Source organism: Anolis sagrei, chromosome 5, assembly GCF_037176765.1.
Source record: "Anolis sagrei isolate rAnoSag1 chromosome 5, rAnoSag1.mat, whole genome shotgun sequence".
In the NCBI taxonomy this organism is placed as follows: domain Eukaryota; kingdom Metazoa; phylum Chordata; class Lepidosauria; order Squamata; family Dactyloidae; genus Anolis; species Anolis sagrei.
Window position 1 is genome coordinate 105,724,682 of NC_090025.1, and position 26,378 is coordinate 105,751,059.

General features: G+C 39.1%; 1 protein-coding gene across 2 annotated transcripts in view; it reads left to right on the forward strand.

Moving 5' to 3' along the window:
• The first annotated feature begins 43 nt into the window (after positions 1 to 43).
• ACOX3 (acyl-CoA oxidase 3, pristanoyl) overlaps positions 44 to 26,378 on the forward strand; it is a 35,695-nt gene continuing 9,360 nt past the window's right edge. Inside the window, exons 1-14 of one of the 2 annotated variants that reach the window (XM_060778000.2) lie at positions 44 to 131; positions 7,483 to 7,679; positions 8,525 to 8,758; positions 12,331 to 12,405; positions 13,844 to 13,933; positions 14,555 to 14,698; positions 15,874 to 15,962; positions 18,929 to 19,025; positions 19,234 to 19,416; positions 20,465 to 20,587; positions 22,588 to 22,708; positions 23,194 to 23,316; positions 23,703 to 23,816; positions 26,079 to 26,194. In XM_060778000.2, coding sequence (XP_060633983.1) covers positions 7,533 to 7,679; positions 8,525 to 8,758; positions 12,331 to 12,405; positions 13,844 to 13,933; positions 14,555 to 14,698; positions 15,874 to 15,962; positions 18,929 to 19,025; positions 19,234 to 19,416; positions 20,465 to 20,587; positions 22,588 to 22,708; positions 23,194 to 23,316; positions 23,703 to 23,816; positions 26,079 to 26,194 — 1,656 coding nt within the window. In that variant the 5' untranslated portion in view covers positions 44 to 131; positions 7,483 to 7,532. Of the gene's footprint in view, positions 132 to 5,016; positions 5,151 to 7,482; positions 7,680 to 8,524; positions 8,759 to 12,330; positions 12,406 to 13,843; positions 13,934 to 14,554; positions 14,699 to 15,873; positions 15,963 to 18,928; positions 19,026 to 19,233; positions 19,417 to 20,464; positions 20,588 to 22,587; positions 22,709 to 23,193; positions 23,317 to 23,702; positions 23,817 to 26,078; positions 26,195 to 26,378 lie in introns of those variants that run through there. The other variant, XM_060778002.2, reaches the window with a different exon arrangement.

Consider the following 26,378-nt stretch of genomic DNA (forward strand, 5'->3'; position numbering starts at 1 on the left):
CGCGGCCTGATGACGTCACGGCCCTTCAGAGCGCTCTTGCGAGAGAGCACAGCGGGAGGCGTTCTGCTCATCTCAGAGGAAAGTGAGCGGCCGGGAAAGCGGGGCAAGAGGCGTCTTCCTGTGGAAATAAGGTATTCCGAAGCAGAAGGAAAGAGCCAGCGCCAGTGGGGGTGAATAGGGAGGCGGGAGAGCGCTGACATTCTTGTCAATACTCTTCATGTTGTGAGAGCGACGCTAAGGGCACCCTTCCAGGCCTGAGGGCGGCCCCTCCCCAACACTTCAGGCAGGCCCGTAGACAGAAACAACAGACGGGAAGGGTTGAAAGGTTTTCAACTCCAGAGATGACAGCTCAGGCCAGAGTCTCCTGATCTGGTAGGAAATCTCAACAAGACCCTGGCATTATCACCATTAATAATAATTTATTTATCGTGTCATCAGCAACCAGACCATTGTATTACATTTCTAACAGAACAAACAAACAAACAAACAGAGAGAGAAAAAACACAAATTTTGCAAACTTGGTAGTTGATTAAATGTCCTTTGAACAGTATCTGGCCACTTGGAGTGCCTCTGGTGTTGCCGCAAGAAGGTCCTCCATTGTGCATGTGGCAGGGCTCAGGCTGCATTGAAGCAGGTGGTCTGTGGTTTGCTCTTCTCCGCACTCGCATGTTGTGGATTCCACTTTGTAGCCCATTTCTGAAGGTTGGCTCTGCATCTCGGGGTGCCAGAGCGCAGTCTGTTCAGCACCTTCCAAGTCACCCAGTTTTCTGTGTGCCCAGGGGGGAGTCTCTCATCTGGTATCACCCATGGGTTGAGGTGCTGGGTTTGAGCCTGCCACTTTTGGACTCTCACTTGCTGAGGTATTCCAGCAAGTGTCTCTGTAGATCTAAGAAAACTATTTCTTGATTTAAGTCGTTGACGTGCTGGCTGATACCCAAACAAGGGATGAGCTGGCAAAAAGTAGGCGCTAGAAACAATATCATATGAAAGCTGACTGGCACAACCTGGGGATCACAACCAGACACTGTGAAGACATCTGCCCTTGCGCTATGCTACTCTGCTGCTGAGTATGCATGCCCAGTGTGGAACACATCTCACCAAGCTAAAACAGTGGATGTGGCTCTTAATGAGACATGCTGCATTATCACGGGGTGTCTGCGCCCTACACCACTGGAGAAATTACACTGCTTAGCCGGCATTGCACCACCTGACATCCGCCGGGAAGTAGCAGCCAATAGTGAAAGGACCAAGGCAGTGACATCTCCAGCTCATCATCATTAATAATAATAATAATAATCTATATATATATATATATATATATATATAATCTATATATATATATATATATATATATATGTGCATAATGAGTACCTTAAAAACAAGAAGAACCAATGAACGAAATCACACTGAATTTGGCAACAAAACGTCTCACAACACAAGGAGTGACCATCACTCAAAAAATTATGATTTTGTCATTTGGGAGTTGTAGTTGCTGGGATTTATAGTTCACCTACAATCAAAGAGCATTCTGAACTCCATCAACAATAGAATTGAACCACACTTGGCACACAGAACTCCCATGATGAACAGAAAACACTAGAAGAGTTTGGTGGGCATTGACCTTGAGTTTGGGAGTTGTAGTTCACCTACATCCAGAGAGCACTGTAGACTCAAACAATGATGGATCCGGACCAAACTTGGCACAAGCACTCAATACGCCCAAATATGAACACAGATGGGGTTTGGGGGAAATAGACCCTGACATTTGGGAGTTGTAGTCACTGAGATTCACAGTTCACCTACAATCAAAGAGCATTCTGAACCCCACGAACGACAGAATCGGGGCAAACTTCCCACACAGAACCCCCGTGACCAACAGAAAATACTTAAGGCCATCCAATCCAACTGCCTTCATCAGGGCAAGAAAACGTCATCAAAGTCCTCCTGACAAAGAGCCATCCAGCCATAGATAGATAGAGAGAGAGAGATATGATTCACACACACACACAGATATAGTATCATAGATTTGAAAAGGACCCTAAAGAAGGACAGTGATATGTTGCATCTTCCAGAGTAGGCAAACCAGACAATCTCCACATCAACACTGACATAGAAACAACAAGAAATACTGTTTACCCACAAGCATAAAGGAATTACATATATTAGAAACCATTACTTTATTTTCCAGATCACCAGACTGGGCCACAGCAATGCGTGGCAAGGGACGGCTAGTAATAATAATAATAAAACTTTATTTATACCCCACCACCATCTCCCCAAGGGACTCCAAGCGGCTTACATGAGGCCAAGCCCAATAACACATCAAGAAGCAATAATAAAACAACAAGCAGTAAACAAAATAAACAATACAATCAATAAACTCACAAATAGAAAATAACACACAAAAAATTTAAAATTTAAAGATTTAAAAACCTATGGCTGGGCCAGATGTAATAGTTTAAAACTTAAAAAAAATAAATGTTGGACATGAATAGAGGATGTATCTATTAGGAGGGTTTTAAATCAAAGGTAAAGAGCAACCCAACGGGTAATTAAAGTGCTTCTCAGAGTATTTGCAGGGGATTTTTCCTTTATTCAGGGAAGGCAGACTGGAACAGCCACGTTTTCAGGCTCCTCCTAAAGACTGCCAATGTGAGGGGGGGGGGGTTGTCTGGTATCCTTGGGGAGTGAGTTCCAGACTCAAGGGGCCACCATGGAGAAGGCCTTCTCCCTCATCCCCACCAGTCATGCCTGCGAGGTAGGTGGGAGCGAGAGCAGGGCCTCCCCAGATGAACGATCGCATGGGTTCGTACACAGAAATGCGGTCATGCAGGTAGGCGGGTCCCAAACCGTGCAAAGGTTATTCACAGGTCCTGAATCATTGCACCCTCTTAAAGCCAGTTCTTGTCAGCCACAAAGGACAAGAATTTCCACAATTGGCAGAAGTTTCTGTTTTCTTCTGGTTTCCTTTATTGTGATGACATGATAACGGCGTTCTCCACTGTGTATCAGCGAGAAGTTTTCAGCCAAGCACAAGTTGTTCTGATGGTACTCTATTTTTTGGTGTCCATTGAAGACTTGTATTGCATATTTACATTGCAAAATGATTTAGCAACCAATGCACCAAGCTTCTGATGACAACCTTTACCCCCAACTTCTCCTCCAAACACCGCACAGTACTTACAGAGTGCACCATGTACATAAAATGATTAGGCTACCCAGGGAAATCTGCTGAACCATTTGGGTTGAAAACTTAAGATGTCTCTTCTTATTCACAGGAAATACATCAGAAACATACACAGCTTCTTCACTTTGCTCCTGTTCCATAGTTTCTTTACAGGACTGGGATTAGATTTTATTTTATTTTTTCGTGTCAGGAGCGACTTGAAAAACTGCAAGTCACTTCTGGTGTGACAGAATTGGCTGTCTGCAAGGATGTTGCCCAGGGAACGCCTGGATGATTTACCATCCGGCTTCTCATGCTCCTGTATGAGAAATAGCTCACCCCTCTCCCTGGATTCAAACTACCAACTTTTTGGTCAGCAGTCCTGCCGGCACAAGTGTTTAATCCATTGTGCCGGCAGGGGCTCCCATGGATTAGATCAAGGGTCCTCAAACTAAGACCCAGGGGCCAGATACAGCCCTCCAAGGTCATTTACCCAGCCCTCGCTCAGGATCAACCTAAGTCTGAAACAACTTGCAAGCACGCAACAACAACAACAATCCTACCTCATCAGCCAAAAGCAGTCCCACACTTCCCACTGAAATACTAATAAGTTTATATTTGTTAAAATTGTTCATTTTAATTATTGTATTGTTTTAAAGTGTTTTTTGCACTACAAATAAGATATGTGCAGTGTGCATAAGAATGCATTCTTTTTTTCCAAATTATAATCCAGCCCTCCAACAGTTTGAGGAATTGTGACCTGGCCCTCTGTGGAAACCTCAGTTTCAATGTTTTCCTCAGTTTTCACCTGCAATCTCTTCCCTCCAGTCCCATGCCTTAGGCTTTGCCTGCCAGCTACTACATGTTTTCTGCCATAAAAATAACTCTTCCAGGAATGAATTTCCCTTTCTACATGTAGATTCCTCCCATTTTCTGTTGTATCACCCCTGCTCTTATCTATGAGTCATTTGTAAGTCAGGTGTTTGTAACTTGGGGACTGTCTATGCTTGAAATTTTTAATGGAAATGTGTTAGTACCTTCAGAACAGCCACAGGCATAAATTCAATTCGCTCGTTCTGTCTTGACTGAGGCAACAAAATAGATTAACACCTTTTTTTGGTTATATTTTATTTTCTATCTGAATCACCCATTAAGCTTTCTCACTCACCCAGGGAGAGAAGAATTGCCAAACTGCTGAAATTCTTCATACAGAAACATTATGAAAAAGAATCAGTTATTCCCTCCTCCTAACAAATCTCTTTCCATGCCTCCTTTCTCTTAGTTCCCTTCAAAAATGCTCATAAAACTTAGGAGGAATTATACAGTTTGACACTGGACAGCTGCATGCAAAAAGCCTTGCATTCCAGCCAGTTTAGTTAGTGAGTGTACTTTAAAGTAATTGTACCCTGCCACTCAGGAATCCAGAAAACGTTTTTAGGGGCAGGCGGGGCTCAAGGCAAGTCATTATGAATTTTGCACATTTGTATCTATGTTTTTGCAAAGCAGAACACATGAATAATAACTGCGATTTTGTGAAGAAATGACACATCAATAATGAGGTTCTATAAAAATCTTAGAAGGTTAAAAGTATTATAGCAATGAGGAAGAAAATACTACATGGGAGTTCGAGTGGTCCTTGTTAAGCTCATAATTTCAGGGATGGGTGGGTTTTTACCCTGGCAGCCTAGTTTTGGAGGTAGTTCAAACTCTCCTAAAGGTGGTTCCCTATTGAGCTCTAGATGGCTTACATACTAGATGTTGAACAATTAAAACCAACCCGTGGATACACTTTGGTCTTTTGTCCCATGTCAAAGGGCAAACGCTTCTGTGGCACAGAAGCTAGCATGCTCTTGCAAGGCCAGTTGTGATAAGGTGATGGCACAGCTGAGATGAGCCTCAGAAGGCTAAGCTAACTTAGCAGCCAGAGAACAACTTCAGCCCAATTGTGGGCCTTTTGTGTGGCTTGCAGAAGGGAGAGAAGCAGGTAAACTGTCAGTTGCAAAGGTTGGACGGGAGGGGTGTGGGGTGTGTATGCTTTGGATAGCTTAGGGTGGGTTTTGAAAATCAGGCTTGTTTTGGAAACAAGGATTGGTGAAAAAGCTTCAGTGGAGACACTTTTTCCCCATGATAATAACTCTTTCAGAAGTGAATTTGCCTTCCAAGGGGCAGATTTTTCGCACTTCCTGTTGTCTCACTCCCGTCCTTAACTGTGAATCATTGTTAAGTTGGATGTTTGTAACTCGGGGACTGCCTACATACTTGTTCCCTACTCCCAGGATATCCCTGTTCGTGTAGGGAGGAGAGCTGTTCACTGTGAGTTACTCATGCAACCAAGGCTGTTTCGATATCATGTCCCGGCCTAAAGCCAGACTGTGCCGGATCTAGATAATCAGTGTTTACCAAAAATCCCTGGATTCGTGTAGTAGTAATACAAAATAGCTATTATGGGTACAGTAAATCAAATAGCCTTGTGTGGTTTTATTTTATTTTAAAATCTGTTTTGAATTTGATTTTTAAGATATATATTTTTTGCAAAATCCCTATTATCCTGTTGCGGAACCCCAGGTTTCTGCCGAACATAACTTGGGAACCACTGCTCTAGCAAAAATACTTACTGGGCTTGTTTTAAAATAAAAATCGGTGTTTAAATGCTTTCAGTCAGAGGTAAGTGAACCTGGACTTTGGAACTCCCTGACATAAATAATCATTATCTAAATTACGGAGGGAGTTGAAAGTGTATCTGGAAAGAATAAACAAAGGTATCTGGTTACTGCTTCTTCTGTATAATCAGCCTGTCTAGATTTCTTTGTGTATTCATGAAGAACCAGGTTATAAGATCCTTACAAAACTACAGCATGTTTTCATAGATATTTCTTAAAAGAGCTGATAATTAAATAGAAAAGGACACCCTTCTCTTATTTATTGGATCTCAAAAAATTCTAATGCTATTAGAATGAATAATACTAGTAATAATACAAGATATAAGTGAAAGACAAAACGGTTCAATCACTAAAGCAGAAATGAAGAATCAGAGTTGGAAGAGACTGCATGGACCATTTAGTCCAACCCCCTGCCATACAGGAAAACCACAATCAAAGCATCCCAGACAGATGGCCATACAGCTTCTGTTTAAAAGTCTCCAAAGAAGGAAGTTCCACCACAGTCCCCATGCAGTGAGTGCCATGGTTGAACAGCTCTTACAGTGAGGACGTTCTTCCTAATGTTTAAGTGGAATCTCATTTCCTGTAATTTGACCCCATTGCTCCAAGTCCTAGTCTGCAGGACAGCAGAAAACAAGACTGCTCCCTTTTCCTTGTGACATCTTTTGAAATGTTTATACATGACTATCATGTATAATTTATTCCAGATAAAAGACAAGTGAGCACCAAAGGGATAAAACACAGACCTCAGCAAATGATCAGCTACCAAAACCCTGACCGAATAATAAGGGCAACAGAGACTATCATCTCTTGGCAAGAAGTTAATAAATATTTTTACAGTCTGCATCTACATTTAGAACTATAATTATCTAAGGATAATGATCTCAGAAATGCTTTAATTATTTCTCCTTAGGTAGAAACTAAGCACAACTATGAATACTTGATGAGTAAACATATAGAGAGACTGAGGAAAAAAACTGAGATCAAGAATAAGAATAACAGCCTTCATGGAAATAAGAAATCGACTGCAAATTGTCCTTTACCAGTTTTTCAGGTCTAGTGATACTCTGACTGGAAGTAGGTCATCCAGTTTAGTGGGTGATTCTGATAGAAAATAAAATATAACAAACAAGGTGTTAATCCATTTTGGTGCCTCAGTCAAGACAGACCGAGCGGATTCAGTCTATGCCATTAAAAAATTCAAGTATAGACAGTCCCCAAGTTACAAACATCTGACTTACAAATGACTCATAGATAAGAGTGGGGGTGATACAACAGGAAATGGGAGGAATCTACACGTAGAAAGGGAAATTCTCATTTTCTCTTGCAATAGTTCCAGTAAACGGCCCATTAAAGAATTCCTGTAGAAGCTTCACACTGGTCCCAGTTCAGGTGTACTTTGTGGACTAGCAGGAGTTTAAGGAGTTTACACAGGTTGAGAACTACTGCTTTAAGTTTAAAGACTGGACGAAGAAAAAACTTGCCTTTGTTGGCTAAGAGTAGTAATTGTACCAAAAATAACTTTAAAAAATATGGTTGCCTCTTAATGTATACATAGTTATTAATGTGAACTGAAAGGCTATCAAATATTAAAATACTATAATGGATAGTATTTTCTTCTACTCATTATAAGTGTTTGTGATCTCTTTTTTCCAGTTTTTTTAAATATTGGAAAAGTTTGTTTTGGAGAAATATTGTACACCAAGATGAAGTCCATCAGTAATCTGGAAAAGTTGAACTCACTACTACCAGACTTACCCAAGGGACCACTCTGTGCCTACCGGAAGAAGGCATCCTTTAATTGGAAAGAGATGGCATTGTTCATCGAGGGTGAAGATCTCATATCTTTCAAGGTAAGGTTTCAAATAATAATAAATAAATACTATATTCTACTTAAATAGCCCATCAAAACATGTTTTTAAAAACCTCAAAAACATACATCTTAACCTTCTGCCAGGAAACTCCACAGCGAATGTTGTTTTAACATCAGCATAGGCAGAAATAGCTACCTCCAGGGAGACAAAGTGATTTCCATGTATTGGGATTTTATAACAACAAATTTACAACACTATGCTAATGGAACTAGATCTTGTAAGCTAAGAAGGGTTAATCCAGATTAGTATTTGGATGGGAGACCACCAATGAATACAAGATGCTGAGGAAGAAACTAGAAAATCACCTCTGAGTACTCCTTGCCTAAGAAAAAGCTAAGAAATTCATGGGCTCATCACAATTTGGCAGGCAACTTGAAGGCATGACCAACCAGACACACCAGAATTTGAGGTTCTGGTGCTCCTTTTGGGTATTTACTCTCTGGTGTTAACTGTTCTATTCTTACTTAGGGAAGAGGCCTCCCCCATATGTTTCTCATCCATCTGAGGATGTGACCATGGCTTTTGTTGTCTTGTTTACCTGGGTTTGAAGTAGGTGATATATAACGCCATAGATCTTCTGGTCACTGAAGATTATTTTGAATGCACTCCATATTGCTGTATCTTTGTAATTTTTAGTGATATTTAATGTGACATTATTCATATTTATTCATAAGTTTTAACAGGTTTTGAAATCTTTCACTCTAATACTATTCTTGTGACATAAAGAAAGAATTAAGATTTGTTAGTACAAAAAAAAAGTAAATAAATTACAGTCAAGTGGAGCCTTCACGTGTGCCTTGTTCTTATGTTTTTCTTCCATAAAGAATAAAATATTCTCTACACTTGAAAATGACCCTCTCTTTGCTCGCCTTGCTGGAGAAGAATTACCTCTTGAGAAGTATCGTGAGTTAACATTCCTGCGCTGTAGAAGACTCTTTGAATATGATTTTCTGAGGCTAGAAGAGTTTGTGGAAAAACCATTAAAACTTGTGGCACTGATTACTTCCCTTGGAATGTATGATTGGTCCCTTGGGGCTAAGTATTTGCTAAATACTCAGGTATGTGGAACAGATATCAAAGCCTTATTATAGATACTATAGGGCCCATTAACAGTGTATTCATTTTGGTTTCAAGAAAAATCCTTGATAGCTATTGAAGCCTTTGTTATCTGCCCATAGTTGGCAAACATAACAGACAGGGCCCTTCCTGAAGTGGCACCATGTCTTCAGAAGGGAAGTTTTTTTTTTTTTTTTTGGGTAGAAGACAGAGCAGGAATGACCCACTTGGGGGGGGGGGGGGGCTGCGCTCAGAAATAATGGTGTGAGTCACTTCTCCTGCTCAAACTGTGAACCATCAAAAGGTCACTTGAGACAGTGCAGTATTGGTAGCAGTAGTAACCAGCAGCAGCCTTTTGTCATCATCTATACTGTTTCTTACACATCCGCTCAGCCTAACTACACCTATACTTGAGACTAAATTATCGTAAGAAGCAAGGGCCAAACATCAGCCAGATTCTTAGACAAATAAACGAAAACCAAGAGGCTTGGTTTGGCTTAGTTTTAGTTTTTTGGCTTAATCTTAGTTCCCAAATGGAGAGACACTCTGGAAACATTACCTCAGGCTCAAAATAACCCAAAAGCAGAAACTGATTCTTTGTACCAAAATTTATTATTTATCGTATCAGAAATGATCCGAGGGTACAGTCGTATTAAAAAAAACACAGTTTAAAAACTTGGCATTATATTAGGTTCTTTGACCAGTAGCTGGCCACCTGGAGTACCTCTGGTGTTGCTATAAGAAGGTCCTCTATTATGCATGTGGCAGGACTCGGACTGCATTGTAATGGGTGCTCTGTGGTTTGCTCTTCTCCACACTTGCATGTTGTGGTTTTCACTTTGTAGCCCCATTTCTTAAGGTTAGCTCTACATCTCGTGATGGCAGAGCGCAGTCCGTTCAGCGCCTTCCAAGTTGTCCAGTCTTCTGTGTGTCCAGAGGGGAGTCTCTCATTCGATATCACCCACTGATTGAGGTTGTATCAAAATATCAAGCAGGATGTCAAACCACAGAAAGAAAGCATAGACAGAGCAAATGATTCTCAAGCCAAGACAGCACAGTGGGTAACATACAATACTAAGACAGGCACCCAGCAGCCCAAGAGCAATCTTTTCCAGGCATATCTTCACAACAGAGGACAGTGTCAGATGGATCTACTGGCCCTCTGTCATATGATAGGAAAAAAGCTGTGCATTGCCAAGGGAGAGTCACATCTATAAGAAACGTGTAGGAGAATGTATGTTACCCTTGAAGTAATTTCTGGTGGTGCAGCGGGTTAAACCACTGAGCTAATGAACTTGCTGACTGCAAGGTTGGTGGTTCGAATCCAGGGAGCGGGGTGAGCTCCCGCTGTTAGGCCCAGCTTCTGCCAACCTAGCAGTTCAAAAACATGCAAATGTGAGTAGATCAATAGGTACCATTTCTGCAGGAAGGTAACAGCACTCTACGCAGTCATGCTGGCCACATGACTTTGGAGGTGTCTATGGACAACACTGGCTCTTCGGCTTAGAAATGGAGATGAGCACCAACCCCCAGAGTTGGACTCAACTAGACTTAATGTCAGGGGAAATCTTTACCTTTTTAAAATTCTTGAAATGCCCTCCCTCTCTCAGCACACAATTGAGGTTGGAAAATGTGGGGAGCCTATTTGTGTACAACTGAACAAGACATGGCACCTCTTCAGAATCCAATGATTGGAAGTCGCATATGAACAGAATATAGTCAACACACTACCACTCTTTCCTCCTTAAGTACTGAATTTTTGTCCCAAATATTTTGCACCATTGCACATATACTATCCATCCTGAGTAATTGAAAGCCTCAGAACTAGTCATGTGCACGAAATTCATTCCTACCGTTTCATTCCTGTCTTTCGTTTCTTCGGAAGCACGAAACAGGAAGCCCCCTCCACACACAGAAATCTGCTTGACATGAAAGAAAGCTGGGACATGAAACTGGGCAAGGTTTTCCCTGAAAGCATAAGACAAGCACAGAATTTTGTGTGTAGCTTAGTGATTATGTACTGGGCACCAGGTTTCTGCAGGCAGAAGTGTAGAAGACTATCCCAGCTTACTAGTGGCACATCTAAACTGACAACTTCAGCAGCTTAGGGCCAGATCAACCCCATGGCAGTCCAGTGCACATGGCCCGTGTTAATCAAAGTTGTGGGGAATATTCCAAATTCTGAGGTCAGGCAAAGAAATCTGGTTTTTATGTGTGAATTATACCTGTGTCCACAAGGAAAAGTGATACAGTATATACAAAAGATGCCAAATCTGACCACTCTCTCCCCCTCCCGCCATAGCCATGGGCACAAGCTACTAGAGTAGGATTAGTGCAGGGTTGAGCATCCCTAGTTTTTAATGAGTATTATCAATATTGTGCCACTAGAGAGCAGTAGTGTACTGGCCAGATGGGAAGCACAACATTACTGTTTTTTCTATTTCCCCTGTATTTAGGAGAAATAATCTCTTCTCTTCTGAATGCTTGTCCTGAATTGCCTGTCCTTACCAAAGCTAATAATAATAATAATAATAATAATAATAGTAATAATAATAATTTATTTGTAACCCACCCTATCTTCCTGGGGGGACTCAGGGTGGTTTCCAGCAGTTCAGTCCATCCCAGTATTCATTTGGCAGATATTTCACCAGTGATTACCACTGGTGATCACTTTACAATCAGCTCATACAACTTTAAGCAAAGTACTACATATAGGGAATTAAAGCTCATCCAACTATACATATTCCAACTTGAGCAGGTTTTGACGTATTGTTATGATAGTGAAACTAGCAAAATAGATGACGAGAAAGAAGAGGATACTGTAATTTACAATTTTTGGTCCTGTTAACTAAAAGACCATATTTAGGGCCTTCTGGATAGAAATGGCTCCCCTAAATATGTGTGCCTTGTTGGCACAACTACTGGAATGATAGAAGGCAGGGTAGGACATATTGGATGCACAGAAGTTTCCCATGGTAGAATTCTTTGTCTGTCTCCAGAATTCTAGTTTTATATTTGGGAGACTTTATAATTTCAAAGAAACCTGTGGAAAAGAGCGAGTTATCTGAAAATTATGTTCATTCTCTATAGGTTCATAAATCAAAGCTATTTCTTCTGGGAAACGGGAGGAATGCATTTCAATGATTCCTTAGCATAAAGTAGAGGGTTTTTCTCTCTTAGTGAACAATTCATAGTGCTGGTGGGTTGCCATCTTCCTTCAGAGACTGTCCAGAGAATAAGCATGGGAAGCTGGAAGGCCCTTTCTAAAATTTCTAGGGCTGTGTATCCTACTGCTTCATACCCTCCAGCGAGCAAGGAGCTAGTCTTCATATATTGACTCCATATTTTAATTCAGTGGGTACTTGAAATTAAGTTAGTGGAATCTATGCGATAAATATTTTCCTGCCATATTTTTTTGAATGGTGCCACAAGTTAAGATAAAATAAAACATTTCTTCCTAGGGAGAGGAAGAGAACACTTGTCTTTTCACTTGAATTAGGTGGTATAGCGTGCCATTGTCTTGATCATACCATTATGATCCACCCATTTCCCCCGACTGTCTTAATATTTGCAGGTATTTAAAGGTGCAGTTGAGAGTGGTGGCATCGAAAGACATGCAGACATTATTCAGCAAAATGGAACTATGGAGGTACTTCTTTTAAAACTCCTTTTTAATAATTATGCTTTTAAAATGTGTTACTCTGCACCAAATTTCAATCTACGTTGTTGCATAAAAATAGTTAATAACATATTCAGACAAGCCGTATCTACAAATCTCTCTTGAAACATGGAGTTAGTTCATTTTAAGCTATATTCATTTTAGCCTTTGCTTAGCATGCATAAGTCCCAGTGTGGAGAATTATTATTGTTATTATCATCATCATTATCAACAACAATATTTATTTAGTGGTGGAGGCTCCTTCTTTGGAGGCTTTTAAACAAAGGCTGGATGGCCATCTGTCGGGGGTGCTTTGAATGCAGTTTTTCTGCTTCTTGGCAGGGAGTTGGACTGGATGGCCCATGAGATCTCTTCCAACTCAATGATTCTAGTTCTGTTTTTGTTTCTTTGAAAAATCGTCACTTAGAGTTTTCACACAAAATTTCCCTTTTACTCAATTTGCATATTCATTTATTCTGAAATTACGGTGTTGCTGATAATCAGATAAAAAGCAATAATTTAAATAATGCTTTATAGGTCTTCTCAGACCTGAACAGAACTCTACTGGTCCAAAAGATTCTCATCCTGGTTCACTTACATTCTTATACCTGCTAGAAAAACCATTTCTTTATTTCATAATCTCATAGCTGTACAAAAATTTTAAAACTCAGTAAAATAAATCAATTAACTGCTCATACAAAGGAATAAGTGCCCAAAAAGTCTGACAGTATACTTTAATACCTTGAGAAGTATCTGAGTTTGTTATTGAAGTGATCTCTAAGTAATATTTTGGGAGTTTTATTGCAGGTGCATCTCCATCGTGGAATTCATGCAGTTTGACACTACTTTAATTACCATGACTCAGTGCTGTGGATTCATAGGGGTGGTAATGCTGTGAATTAATCGGAATTTTTAAGATCTTTAACCTTCTCTCCCAAAGTGTGCTGGTGACTCATCAGACTACAGATTTCAGAATGCCATAGCATTGAGACATAGCAATTAAAGTGGTATCAAACTGCATTCATTCTACAGTGTAGATGCACTTGTTTTTGAAAGTTCAGACCCTATGTTTTTTCTCTTCTTAAAGTTCCCAGGAATGGCATGTCATTTGGGGCTGGGGACTAAATTTTTCTCCAGATAGCTGCAGGGCTCCGTGTAGAGACATTTTGGCTACAGAACAAACATGAGTCCTGGTGCAGAAATATTTACTACTGTGTACATTTGCCAGAATTAAGCTACTAGGCTGAATGTAGGCATGGTTGCCAGTATCAAACAAGTGGCTCCAAGAAAGTAAGTTGGACCCACAGTAAAGCACTTTTAAATGAGATAATCCTAGTAATTTTAAAATGATTTTAAAATTCAAGAGTTCCAGTAATGCTAATATATGAGTGATGTTGTTTAAATTCAATTTGGTGTATTTTGCCAACAGAATTTTGGATGCTTTGCTCTGACTGAACTCAGCCATGGCAGTAATACTAACAATATGCGAACTACAGCTAGATATGACCCATCTACACAGGTACCTAATCAACTGAAATTCCTTTATTTCATTTTTTGCATTTCTAGCTGCAGATACTCTGAACATTTTTGTACTGATGTCTTATTAGTGACGCTGGATCACTGATACAGGTGCACCAACCTAAGGAGTGCAGCTGATATAAATTATCTGGTACCTATGTTATAACTAAAATTTCCATGTATTTGTGTTAATTTATTTTTCACAATAGAGCAATAATAAACTATATATCAAGAAAACAAATGGCAAGAGAAATGCAAACTTATGGTATATAGATATGTGCCTTGATTTTTGGTTCCACAGACAACAAATAGTGCTACAATTAACTCACAACTTGGTTCTTGTAAAGAGAACCAATACATATTTAAAAACCTTCTGCAGGCCATTCCTCTTCCTTTTTTCCTGCCTGACCAGGAAGGCAGATAGGGGAATGGCCAATCAGCAAAGGTGAAGCCCAGGCCTTTCCGCAAGCTGCAGGGAAGCCCTTTGCAGACTGCTTCTGGCCCACAGACTGTATGCTGGGCAGGCCTGATCTAGACCATTGGGCGACTCCTTCATCTTTGTACTTTGAAACTGAATGTAAAATATCTTACACAAAACATATGTTTTCTCTTGTTTATGTAGGAGTTCATTATTCATTCACCTGATTTTGAAGCTGCAAAATTTTGGGTTGGCAACATGGGGAAAAATGCAACACACGCAGTTGTCTTTGCACAGTTGTATACTCCAGATGGGCAGTGCCATGGACTGCATTCCTTCATTGTACAGGTGAGAATGGGCCAATACCACTGGCTTTCCAGAATTTGGGGAAAACAATCTAGTTAACCTGGGTTGCTGGTGACATTGGCCAGTCAAATGTTCCGTATTTGAATACTATACTTTTTTATGAAATAAAGAGAGAAAAATGTAACATTTATAGCTTCTACAGGCCACAGAAAATTGGGTGCCTGTGTTCCCTCTGATTCTACCATACGACTACATGTCTATGGTGGCAAGATTGTGTGCAGCTGAGAAGCAATTAAAACTGGCAATATGCTTTTCCAGTTTTTTCCCTTTTGGGAAAAAGTTAGCCGTATATGGCAAGTGCACAATCATGTTGAAAAAAAATAGGCCCTTCTGTTATGAGTTCTTCCAAACAAATATGCTGCTGCATTGCCTAAGCAGAAAATAATTTGCACTTGAGTACAATACTACCTCCGCTAGGATTTGACATACTGTTATTTGAACCATGGTAAAATCCAACCTCTCTCTTTAAGTTGCAGAAAAATCTGAGTTCAGCCAAATAATGCACTGCAGCGTGTCCCAGATTCAGGGTGAAATTGCACATACTCCCCCCCCCCCCCCCCACATGCAGAGAGTATTGTAGATACCCATACCTTCTGAAGAGCTTTATAGACTCCAGAACGGGGGCTGTTGAAAAGAGCATGGATGGGCAACAGGGGCCTAACTGTCTCCCTGAGATGGATAATTGATTACCTCTGTTCCTACCTATCCCTTTCCCCCTTTTCCTCCACCCGTAGGCCTCAGGAGCACTGATGCACATATCTTCCTGAAATGGAGAAAAGGCTTCACAGAGTTGTTTCAGGCCAGGTTCTGTATTCACCCAATTGACTTCAAACCAGTTCTAGAGCTGTCAATCTAATAAACCCCACAGCAAAACCAGTTCCTCCTAAAGTGGTTCCAAACTGCATTATAGTGTCAGTGTAGATGTGCCCTGTATCTTGGTCGTGCTGGACTGTTATAATCATGTTCAGACACTAGCTTTTATAAATCTGATTTAGCAATCTATTGTGTGTACTATAATATAAAAATAAATACATAAAAACATACAGAATTAATATGTACTTAATTTGAAAAAAAAACCTGATGGCTCAACACTTTTCAACTAATGTTTCATAGAGTTGAAAAGTTTGATGGGTATGTAATTTAACCTTTTGTTACAGATTCGTGATCCAAAAACACTTCTTGCTATGCCAGGGGTGATGGTTGGCGATATAGGGAGGAAACTGGGGCAGAATGGTTTAGATAATGGGTAAGTGTATACTAAACTTCACTTGAATTTAACCACAACATAATGCTTAGAAATTATGCATTTAGGCTTGGGTTCTATCTCCAAGATAGCTCATGATGTACATATATGCAAATATAAATATTCCAAAATCTAAAAAATCAGAAATCCAAAATCCAGAAATCCAAAACACTACCAAGCATTTTGGATAAGGAATACTCCGCCTGTATTATCCCTTTCATCAGTATTGTAATACACATAAATTTCCTCAGAAAAGGAAATTATCTCAGGAATTCCTTATAGTTATTCTTTAAAAAATATAAATATATAAAGCAGGTATAAAAATAAAAAAAATACTGATAATAACTCAGCACCTGAAAGTTTTGTTAAACAGGCTGGTTTTTCTTTTTATGAAGCACAACTGAAGCATTTTCCACAGAGTCCACTGTAAACACTGCACATTGTTGCTAACGGAGTTGTGTAAATGGGTGGTATTCAGAAACCTTTTACTGTTGCCAATTTTTTCATAACCCCAACATCGAGCTAAGACAATCCCATTTGGGGTCAAGACCCACAATGTAAGAAGTAGTGCTCTATAGTATATTGAAGTAATAATGCTTTTCAAATAATGACTATCTTTTTGACATTTTCGTAAATATACAGTACAGCATTGCCAACAACTATCCAGCAGGTGGCAGAGCTATATTGATCTTGCACCTTCTCATTGCCATCAATTGTAGAGCAGTTCCTCCCTTATTTTTGCAGTATGAAGATGGCTGAATGCAGGCAATGAAAAGAATCACGAGCCATGAAATATCTCATGGAACTCTAAAATAGTTTCTTGGGGTCTGAGCTATGGTGCTCAGGAGCATGGACAGCCTTTTCTGTTCATGCTGAACCTAGTCTTGAAGCTGCCCCCAATCCTGCCAGAGATGCTTCTGTTAAGACTACGTTTGGCAGGTTTTCAAAACAGCAATAATTGAGAGTTGAAGTCTATGTCACACAGGGTTGATAATCAAGAAGTAGGTATACAGGTTGTGCTCTGCCTAACATAAAATACTGATTTCAGTTAACTAAGCATCGTTCTATAAAAATAACAGTGTCCACGTTTTTCAAACATAATTTTTATGATGCACAAGCTTCTTTCTATGACAATAATATAATTTTAGAATTGGAAGGGACCATAACGGCCATTTAGTCCAGCCTGTGCCATACAGGAGCACATAGCTAAAGAACCCCTGAGAAATAGCTGTGAGACTTCTGTTTAATATCAGTTTAAAGGCTTCCAAAAAAAAAGAATCTACCACCCTCCAAAGCATTCTATTCCACTGCCAAATAGCTCTTTTTTGTTGTCAAAGGCTTTCATGGTCGGAATCACTGGGTTGCTATGAGTTTTCTGGGCTGTATGGCCCTGTTCCAGAAACATTCTCTCCTGACGTTTGGCTATCAGTATTTTAAAAAACTCTCACATCAGGTCAGTAAATAAAAAACAACACTCAGAAAACAGAAAATTTCAGACAGGAAACAGTCAGGGCCAGCTAACACTTCTCAACAAAGGATTCTCCCAGGCAGGAAGCAGCCAGGCTTTGAAACTGCAAAACCATTCAGTGCTAATCAAGCTGGCCAGTTGGAACATTCACACTTGCCTCAAACAGACAAGAGTTCTTTCTCCCATTCTGGACATTTCACAGATATATAAACCCTACTTGCCTGGTTTCCAACCGACCTCACAACCTCTGAAGATGCCTACCACAGATGTGGGGTGAAACATCAGGAGAGAATACTTCTGGAACATGGCCTGGAAAACTCACAGCAACCCAGCTGTTACTATTCTGTCTAATGTTTAGTAGAATCTCTTGCAATCTTAATTCATTTCTTCATGTTATAATCCCGGGGGTACTATTGGTGGGGATGAGAGACAGGGCCTTCTCGGTGATTGCTCCCCAGCTATGGAACTCCCTTCCTGGTGAGATCAGGTCGCTCCCCTCCCTCCTGTCCTTTAGAAGGATGGTAAAAACTTGGCTGTGGGACCGAGCTTTCGGGACAGGGCAATAAAGCAGCAATAGGAAAGATTAATATCACTGTTTAATTGTTATGTAATAGGATTTTATATTGTTGTTTTATATTGTGTTATTGAAACTGTTGGCATTGAATTGTTGCCTGTGTTAGCCGTCCTGAGTCCCCCCTCGGGGGTGAGAAGGGCGGGGTACAAATGGTGCAAATAAATAAATAAATAAATTAGATTTGACGTGGGTGACTAGGATGGTTTTAAATGTTGTATTTTAATATTTTTGTAAATGTTTTTAATGTTTATGTATGTATATAAGAATTTGTGTCCCGGCATTGAATGTATGCCGTATATATGCTGTGCTCCACCCTGAGTCCCCTTCAGGGTGAGAACGGTGGAATACAAATGTTTTAAATAAATAAATAAATAAATAAATGTGTTTTTAACTCTTATGTTTTAATGTCCAAATGTTGTTACGTTTTTGTGATTTAATCGATAGTTATTTGTTATTGTTGTTTTATGTTAGGTTTCATATGTATGTGAGGCATTAAATTTTTATCAGAAATATATTGAAAACCTCTTTGAGCTCCCCCCTCCCCCTCCCACAGGGTAAGAAAAGTGGTATACAAGTGAAAATAATAGTAATAGTAATAATAATCTGTATTAGTAGTAGAAATACTCAAACTGCTTCATCAACTCTTGTTGATATCAGTGGAAGCCTCCTTTCCGAAGCTGATAGCAGCTTAAAGAATGGTCTTGTCATGACTCCGGTGTGGAAAGTAGTGATTAGGTCTAAATGGATTTGGTCAAGGGAACGCGTCACAGCTACTGCCCTGAAAGTAAGAACAAGCATATATGGAAACACATCCATGTATTTAACATTGCATCAGTGTGGACTCTAAGAAACTGTAATGCTTGTGTGGTGGTGCCTCGACATTCACTTCTGATCAACGAGTATTATCCCTTATTTTTGAACTGACAGTTTTGCCATGTTTCATCATGTGAGGATACCAAAGGAGAATTTACTGAATAAAACTGGAGAAATCACTGCCGCGGGGACATATACAAGCACATTCAAGGTACTTAATCTCTATTGACTAGGGTTTCTTTTTCTTCACAGATCCTTTCAGTTCTTCTTCCCATACTTTCAGGATAAACATTCATCATTTTTTATTATAGATTCTAAGGTTAGAAAGCTAAACGGTATCCTTCGATTGTCAATAACTGGTATACTCATGGGAACATCTTGTTATGGCATGTATTACAAGTCATGTCTTATTTCCCCAGGACCGCAAGCAACGATTAGGAGCTTCCCTCGGTTCTTTGTCCAATGGAAGAGTCATGATTATATCCATGTCACTGGTCAATTTAAAGCTTGCTGTGTCAATAGCCATACGCTTCTCAGCTACCCGACGCCAGTTTGGACCAACAGATGATGAAGAACTTCCAGTCCTTGAGTACCAAATGCAGGTAAAAATAATATTTTCTTAAAATACTAGGTAGTAAAGTTTATCCTCTCAAGAATATAATTGTGTTGTCGAAAGATTTCATGGTTGGAATCACTGGGTTGCTGTGAGTTTTCTGGGCTGTATGGCCATGTTCCAAGCATTCTCTCCTTACATTTCACCCACATCTATGGTAGGCATCCTTACAACCTCTGAGGTTGCCTGCCATAGATGTGGGCGAAACATCAGGAGAGAATGCTTCTGGAACATGGCCATACAGCCCCAAAAAGTCACCACAACCCAAGAATATAATTGCACGTAGAATCTAATTTACAAAAATTGGCTTACGTCAACTTTTGTCCTTCATATTCTGTTTCATTGGAACTTCATTTTCAAATGCCGCTAAAATGATATCTGTTAATTGCTATTTTGTTAAATTGAAGATATAGGGATATTTCTTAATATTGCAAAGTATTAGTATTTTTGTATGCAAGAATAACTTTCGGTCTGGAATGTAATAGAACAGAGAATAGCTGCTAGTAATTATTAGAGTCAGAAGGTCAGAACAGCTCCATACTTAAATGAGGAATGGTTTTTGTTTGATCAATTGCCATTCTACCCTATAGGACCCAAAACTTGAGTAGGTTAACCTAGGAAGATAGGACCTTTCAGATAGCCTGGAACTCAAGTCTAATGACCTAAAATAAAGCTGTCCATTTATAAAATACATAGATATTAAATACAAGTTGTCCAGCTATTTCAAGAGTTTTTGTTATTTACAATCTGAGGGATTCATGAACTAAATATGAATTGTTTTTTATGAGTTTACTTTTTGTGGTGTTATCAATTGCTGTGACCAATGCTCATCTCATATGAAAAATATAAGAGTGTAAAATAATACCTTTGCTTTGGGGAAATGTGGACAGAAGTAAAAGGACAGTATGGAATATGAATTATCATTGGAAAAAAGGGTTTAGACAATTGCCTCTTTCAGGACTTCTAGGGAAGATATATATCTGTTTAAATCGGTAAGAAATTTTTTTAAACTGTCATGCATGTTATTTGTATTCCAGCAATGGCGCTTACTTCCTTATTTAGCAGCAGCTTATGTCTTAGATCATTTCTCCAAAACATTGTTCATTCACTCCGTGGAATTCACAATAGGCCTTCTCATGGGGGACAAGAGTCCACAACAGGTGAGAGGACACTCAGTTATTCCTTGTCATAACTCATTATTTGAACCATAAGTTGACCTTTTCCTTGGAACTGCAGAGGAAAACAGATATATCTACTCTTCAGTTGACCTCTTGTACTCACCTAAACCTTTTGAACCTGTAACCTCACAATAAGCTGCTCTTCATTTCATGAGAACCAAGTATGGCTATATTCCCAGCTGCTAGCTGCCAATATTGCACAAACACAACAAAATGTACAGAGTATAAGCTGACCCAAATATAAGCCGAGGCACCTAATTTTACCATTAAAAAACTGGGAAAATGTTTTGACTTGAGTATAAGCTGAGCATGGGAAATGCAGCAGCTACTGGTAAATTTCAAGATAAAAATAAAATTCCATGAATTGAGGTATCAGTAGGTTAAATGTTTTGAATATTTACATGAGACTGTAATTTAAGATAAGACTGTCAAACTCTGATTAAACCATTATTGAACCTTCTTCAATGTAAATGTGCTTACGTATCACTCCAATTATAATAGAGTAAAATAATAAATGTAATAAAAACAATAATAGAGTAAAATAATGAAAATGTCATAATAGCAGTAATAATTGATTAAAATAATAAATGTAATAATAATAATAAATAGAGTAAATAATAAATGTAATAATAATAGAGTAAAATAATGTAAATGTAATAATAAATTGAGTAAAATAATAAATGTAATAAAATAATAATAACAATAACAGAGTAAAATGATAAATGACTTTGACTTGAGTATAAGCTGAGGGGGCGGGGCTTTTTCAGGCTTAATAAAGGGCTGAAAAACTCGGCTTATACTTGAGTATATACGCTACTTGAAATCCCTCAGCTGTAGTTTATTCCAATACCTTCATCCCTTTTTATTTCTCTTTTTAAAACATTCCTAATATATTTTCTTGCTTCAATTCTTTAAAAAAATAATTGTATACTAATCATTCAAGCATAGCCTTGTCATAGATGTTTTAATTTTTGTATTGTATTATACATACAAATCTACTGATAATTGTATTGATTGACAAACTGAATGTATGCCTCACCTTTCTCCCAGGATGGAGCCAAGATTTTGCTACCAGGTCCTCACAAGATCTTACTAACATGTGAAACACTGACTGAATATATGCAGATACTATATATACTACATTTATTTATTATTTATTTATTTAAAACTTTTATATCCCAATCTTCTCTACCTCTACAGAGGGATTCAGACCAGCTAACAGCAAAGATTCAATGCTAACACTGAAAATCTAAAACATAATACACAACATTAAATTACCAATTGCATTACATAAAATTACATAAAAGCCGTTCGCCAGGATAAAATCGTGTCCAACTCAGTCCATATGTCCAATCCATATATTGTGATCAGTACCATTAGTCGATTGCCGGTCTCAGACATCATTCCACAAAAGCTTTGTTGCATAGCCAGGTTTTCACTAGCTTCCTAAAGGTCAGGAGGGAGGGGACAGATCTAATTTCATTTGGGAGGGAATTCCATAGCCGAGGGGCCACCACAGAAAAGGCCCTGTCTCTCGTCCCCAGCAGACGTGCCTGCAAAGATGGTGGGACCGAGAGCAGGGCCTCTCCAGATGATCTTAACACTCTTGATGGTTCATAGGGGAGAATACGTTTGGACAGGTGAACTGGGCCGGAACCGTATAGGAATATGCAGCTGTTTGTGAAGGATAAGAAGCTGCAATTGTTTGAACATACCTTAAAGGCTGTGTATAACCCAGGTATGGGCAAACTTTGGCCCTCCAGGTGTTTTAGACTACAGCTCCCATAATTCCTAACAGACTACCTGGAGGGCCAAAGTTTGCTCATGCCTGGTATAGTCCATCTTCTCAAAATTTGGTGTAACTGGAGGGACAGGAACTATCGTTGTCTTGCATGTATAAAATATTTAGCCTCATGTTTTGTAACATGTGTTTTGTGTTGGCTGCTGTGTCCTTTATTTATTGGTCCCTCCTTTTCTACAAGGCTGAACTTGGACGGGAGATCCATGCCTTATCAACTTCAGGCAAGCCCCTGGCTTCTTGGCTTGCACAACAAGGAAGTCAAGAATGTCGAGAAGCTTGCGGGGGACATGGCTATCTGGCAGGTAAGTTAATTGCTTCATCATCTGTGGATATCCAAACTCTGTCTAGTTTTGCTGATGCTACAATTGGCTTTTTTTTTTCAATTTTTTCAAATGCCACAGAAGTCTTTTGCCAGCTTGTTCCTTGCAATTTCAACTGAAGAACCAGCCTAAGTCATTTGAGGTTCTTTGCTGGATCCCCTCACTAACAGAAATTAGGAAAGTGTTGGCCAGGAAAGGGCCTTCTTAGTTGTGGCACTTCCCTTTCCCCCCGGAGGGATTCAACTAGTGAAATATTTAATTACATTTATCACTAGGAAAGGTTATCCAGAACTTTTTGGCTGAAGGAAGTTGCAGTCTAGTAACATCTAGATTTGCCACACTTTGGCCACCTTACCATATTCCACCTTCCTAAAGGGTTAATCCACACAATTTCTCTTGTAATTCTTTGACTCTCAGGGAGAGTCCTCTGACACAAACCTATTTATATTTTTTGTGTATTTTTTAAGTGAATCGTCTTGGTGATATCCGGAACGACAATGACCCAAACTGTACCTATGAAGGTGACAACAATGTTATTTTACAGCAAACTAGCAACTACTTGCTAGGTTGGATGAGTGGCAGACAACAAGGTTAGTATGTAGAACTTGATGTTCTGACTAAGGAAAATGGACAATGCCCAACAGTGGATTTAAAAAGAGACGTTTTAACGGACACAGCTGTTGATCTGACTATGGCTGGAGTCTGAATTAATGCAGTTGGACTCCACTTTAAGTACCATCACTCAGTGCTATGGTATCCTGGGAGTTGTAGTTTTATAGGGCCCTTAGCCTTCTTTGCCAAAGAGTGATTGGCTGGGGCTGGAAAATAAAGGAAATAGGAGCTTAGAAAAAAATCATCTACACTAGATGCAAAGATGAGCAGATTTTTCCTTTTCACTTATTTTCAAAGCCATTAGTGGAAAAGTACTTAATTCACTTTGACGTTGTATTTTGATTTGGTGTTGTTGGCATTTTAGACAAAGGACCTATTGCATCACCGCTTGGATCAGTAAATTTTTTGGAAGACTATGATCATATTCTTTGTCAGAAATTCAAAGTGTCTGGTGTCCAAGACTGCATGGATCCCTCAGGTAATTATATTCACATTATAATTCTTGTCATATGTTGCCGATTTGAATGTGGCTTTATTTTCCCCAAATCCTTTTGCTGTTTTTGTTTTCAAGACTTGCATTTGGCAAGATTGTGTTGGAAGGAAGTTGTCTGATCAAATGTCATCTCCTCTTGAGTTCATTCACCTCTATCATTAAATGACACTGGAGAAGCTGGCACAGTTTATAGATACTGTGTGCTAATTGCATACAATAGACTGAGGGCAAGTACATTTGAGATGAGCAGCTGTCACTTCTATAGAAGTTGTGCTGTGGTTATGTCGCATTTCTTGCTCACTTGATGTGAATAAAGAATTGAGATCTGTTACTATGCTTCAGTTTCACTCTTTTGGAAAGGCATGGCCTTTTAGAGACCATAACCTTTTGGGAAACCAGGAATCCCCATAGCCATTTGGAAGCATGACCCTTTTGGAGCTTAATTGGCATCCACACTATTTGGAATAATCATAACCTTTTGTAAAGTATGATCTTCCTAAGAAGAGTTAAATATTTGTGAATCTTCTTTTTAGTGGTAAATATCCACTAGTATTCGTGCAAGGCAAATTAGGTTTCTTAGTTGTTGGACTGATATACCTGGTTATTTCTCTGAACTGTTAGGAACAAAGATACGCCAATGCACAAAATATATAGCAGTTCTTCAGAAGTGTTATTTCAGTTGCCAAAAACCCTACTCTCCCATAAAATAAATTGGTTTTTAAATCATGCTCTCAAGAAACCAAAAATAAGTAGTCTTCATTAAAAGTAACATAGTTGATTTACTTACAAACTTCATGTATTCCGCAGACAGGTACATTTCTTACAGTAAGTTCTCTAAAGCATTCTGTTTTAGTCTCTTCTTTGTTGCATACAGACTAACACTCTCTTCAGTCTGTTACATTACTGAACACTAACTCAATAAAGACTGACTACACATTGCAGCACACTGACACTCACTGACTTCTAAACTGTACTGCTTCTGAAGTAAAACTGGCTTCTAAAATGGAGTCTCAGTCTGAATAGTCCCAGATCTGGTCACATGGTCTGCAGTCCCTCCCACAACTTTGAACAACAAAACTGTATATCCATCTATACATACAATATAGTAAGCAATCACAATTATATGCATAACAAATAACTATTATAGGAGGCTTGTAGAAGGTTACTATTTCCAACACACTACACATTCTCCACTTCAGTTAATCTTTGGAAGATTTAGTCGATATTCAGGAGGGAGCCTTCTCTGCCAGAAAGGAGTTGTGCATCATCTACCAAAGAGGGGTAGCCTTCAACCAGATCTAACATGACCTTTCTGAAAATCATTAATTCTTCCACAAAGTCCACCTGAGAGCTAGAATTCTTCCTACCTACATCTTGATATGCCAGAAACAGGAATCATATTCCCAGGTTAGATTGGTAGAAGGGCACAAAAACTGATGGGATTTCTTAGGCCTTATTCCATTAGTATTCCCATTTCCCTACTCAGTAGACACTACTTTGTCTATATTCTATTGTCTATAGTCGCCTTCGGGCTTGAGAGTGGCGGTTAACAAGTGCAAATAATAATAATAATAATAATAATAAAATAATATTCTGGGAAAGGATATTTGATTCTGCATGAATGGGATCAATTCATTCTGATATCAAGTATTGTCAGTTGAAACTTGAGTACAGATTTTCAGCTCTCCATAAATGTTGGTAATGTGGCAGATTCTGCAGATATTGTGAAAATGGGAAAGCCATCATACATGAACTGAAAGCTCACCATGAGCACAAAAAAGAATACGTGGACCATGCTGCTTTGAGGACTCAAATGGCTGTGAAAATCCTTTAATCGTTGTTTGCCTTCCCTCAGCAAGTAGATTTATGAGAGAAAGTACTTGTGCGTACTATAAGGAGCCAGATGTGGTAATAGTGGTGAAAAATACCATATTCCCCCTAGAACAAATGTGGTTTTGAGATTTTCATGTATTAGTTTGCCAAATGGACAGCCACAACCACATTGTAGGTTAAACAACATCTGCTCTACAGCCATAAAATAATACTCAACCTTGACGCCAGATTCCTCCTGCCAAATCATCTTTATCTAAATAACAGATCTTCGGGACAGCTGAATTGTGGAAGAAATATTTTATTTAAATTTCAGGCTATTTTAAAAGCTTGTTTCTATAGACTGGAGAGAATGCATACAGGGATTACTGGTGTTGTTTGCTGCCTAATGTATTACGATTTTTATTATTATTCTAGTACCTTTAAGAGCATTTAAGTGGCTAGTTTGTTACTTGCTCCGAGAGAGTGTCCAAAAGCTAAGAAATCTGGAAAAAGCTGGTTATTCTGAATTTGAAGCAAGGAATCAAAGCCAGGTAAACAAAATTAATAATTCCATGGTATTGTGATTCTGATTATTTTTAGACACATTGCCAGCATGTGTTTTTCAGCAACTTCTTACTTCCATTTGTTCTCCCTGGCAGCTGCTGACTCCATTTTTGCAAAGCAACATAAAGTAAGAATTGTTAAGGAGTTGCTGCTGGTTATGACCTATAAAGC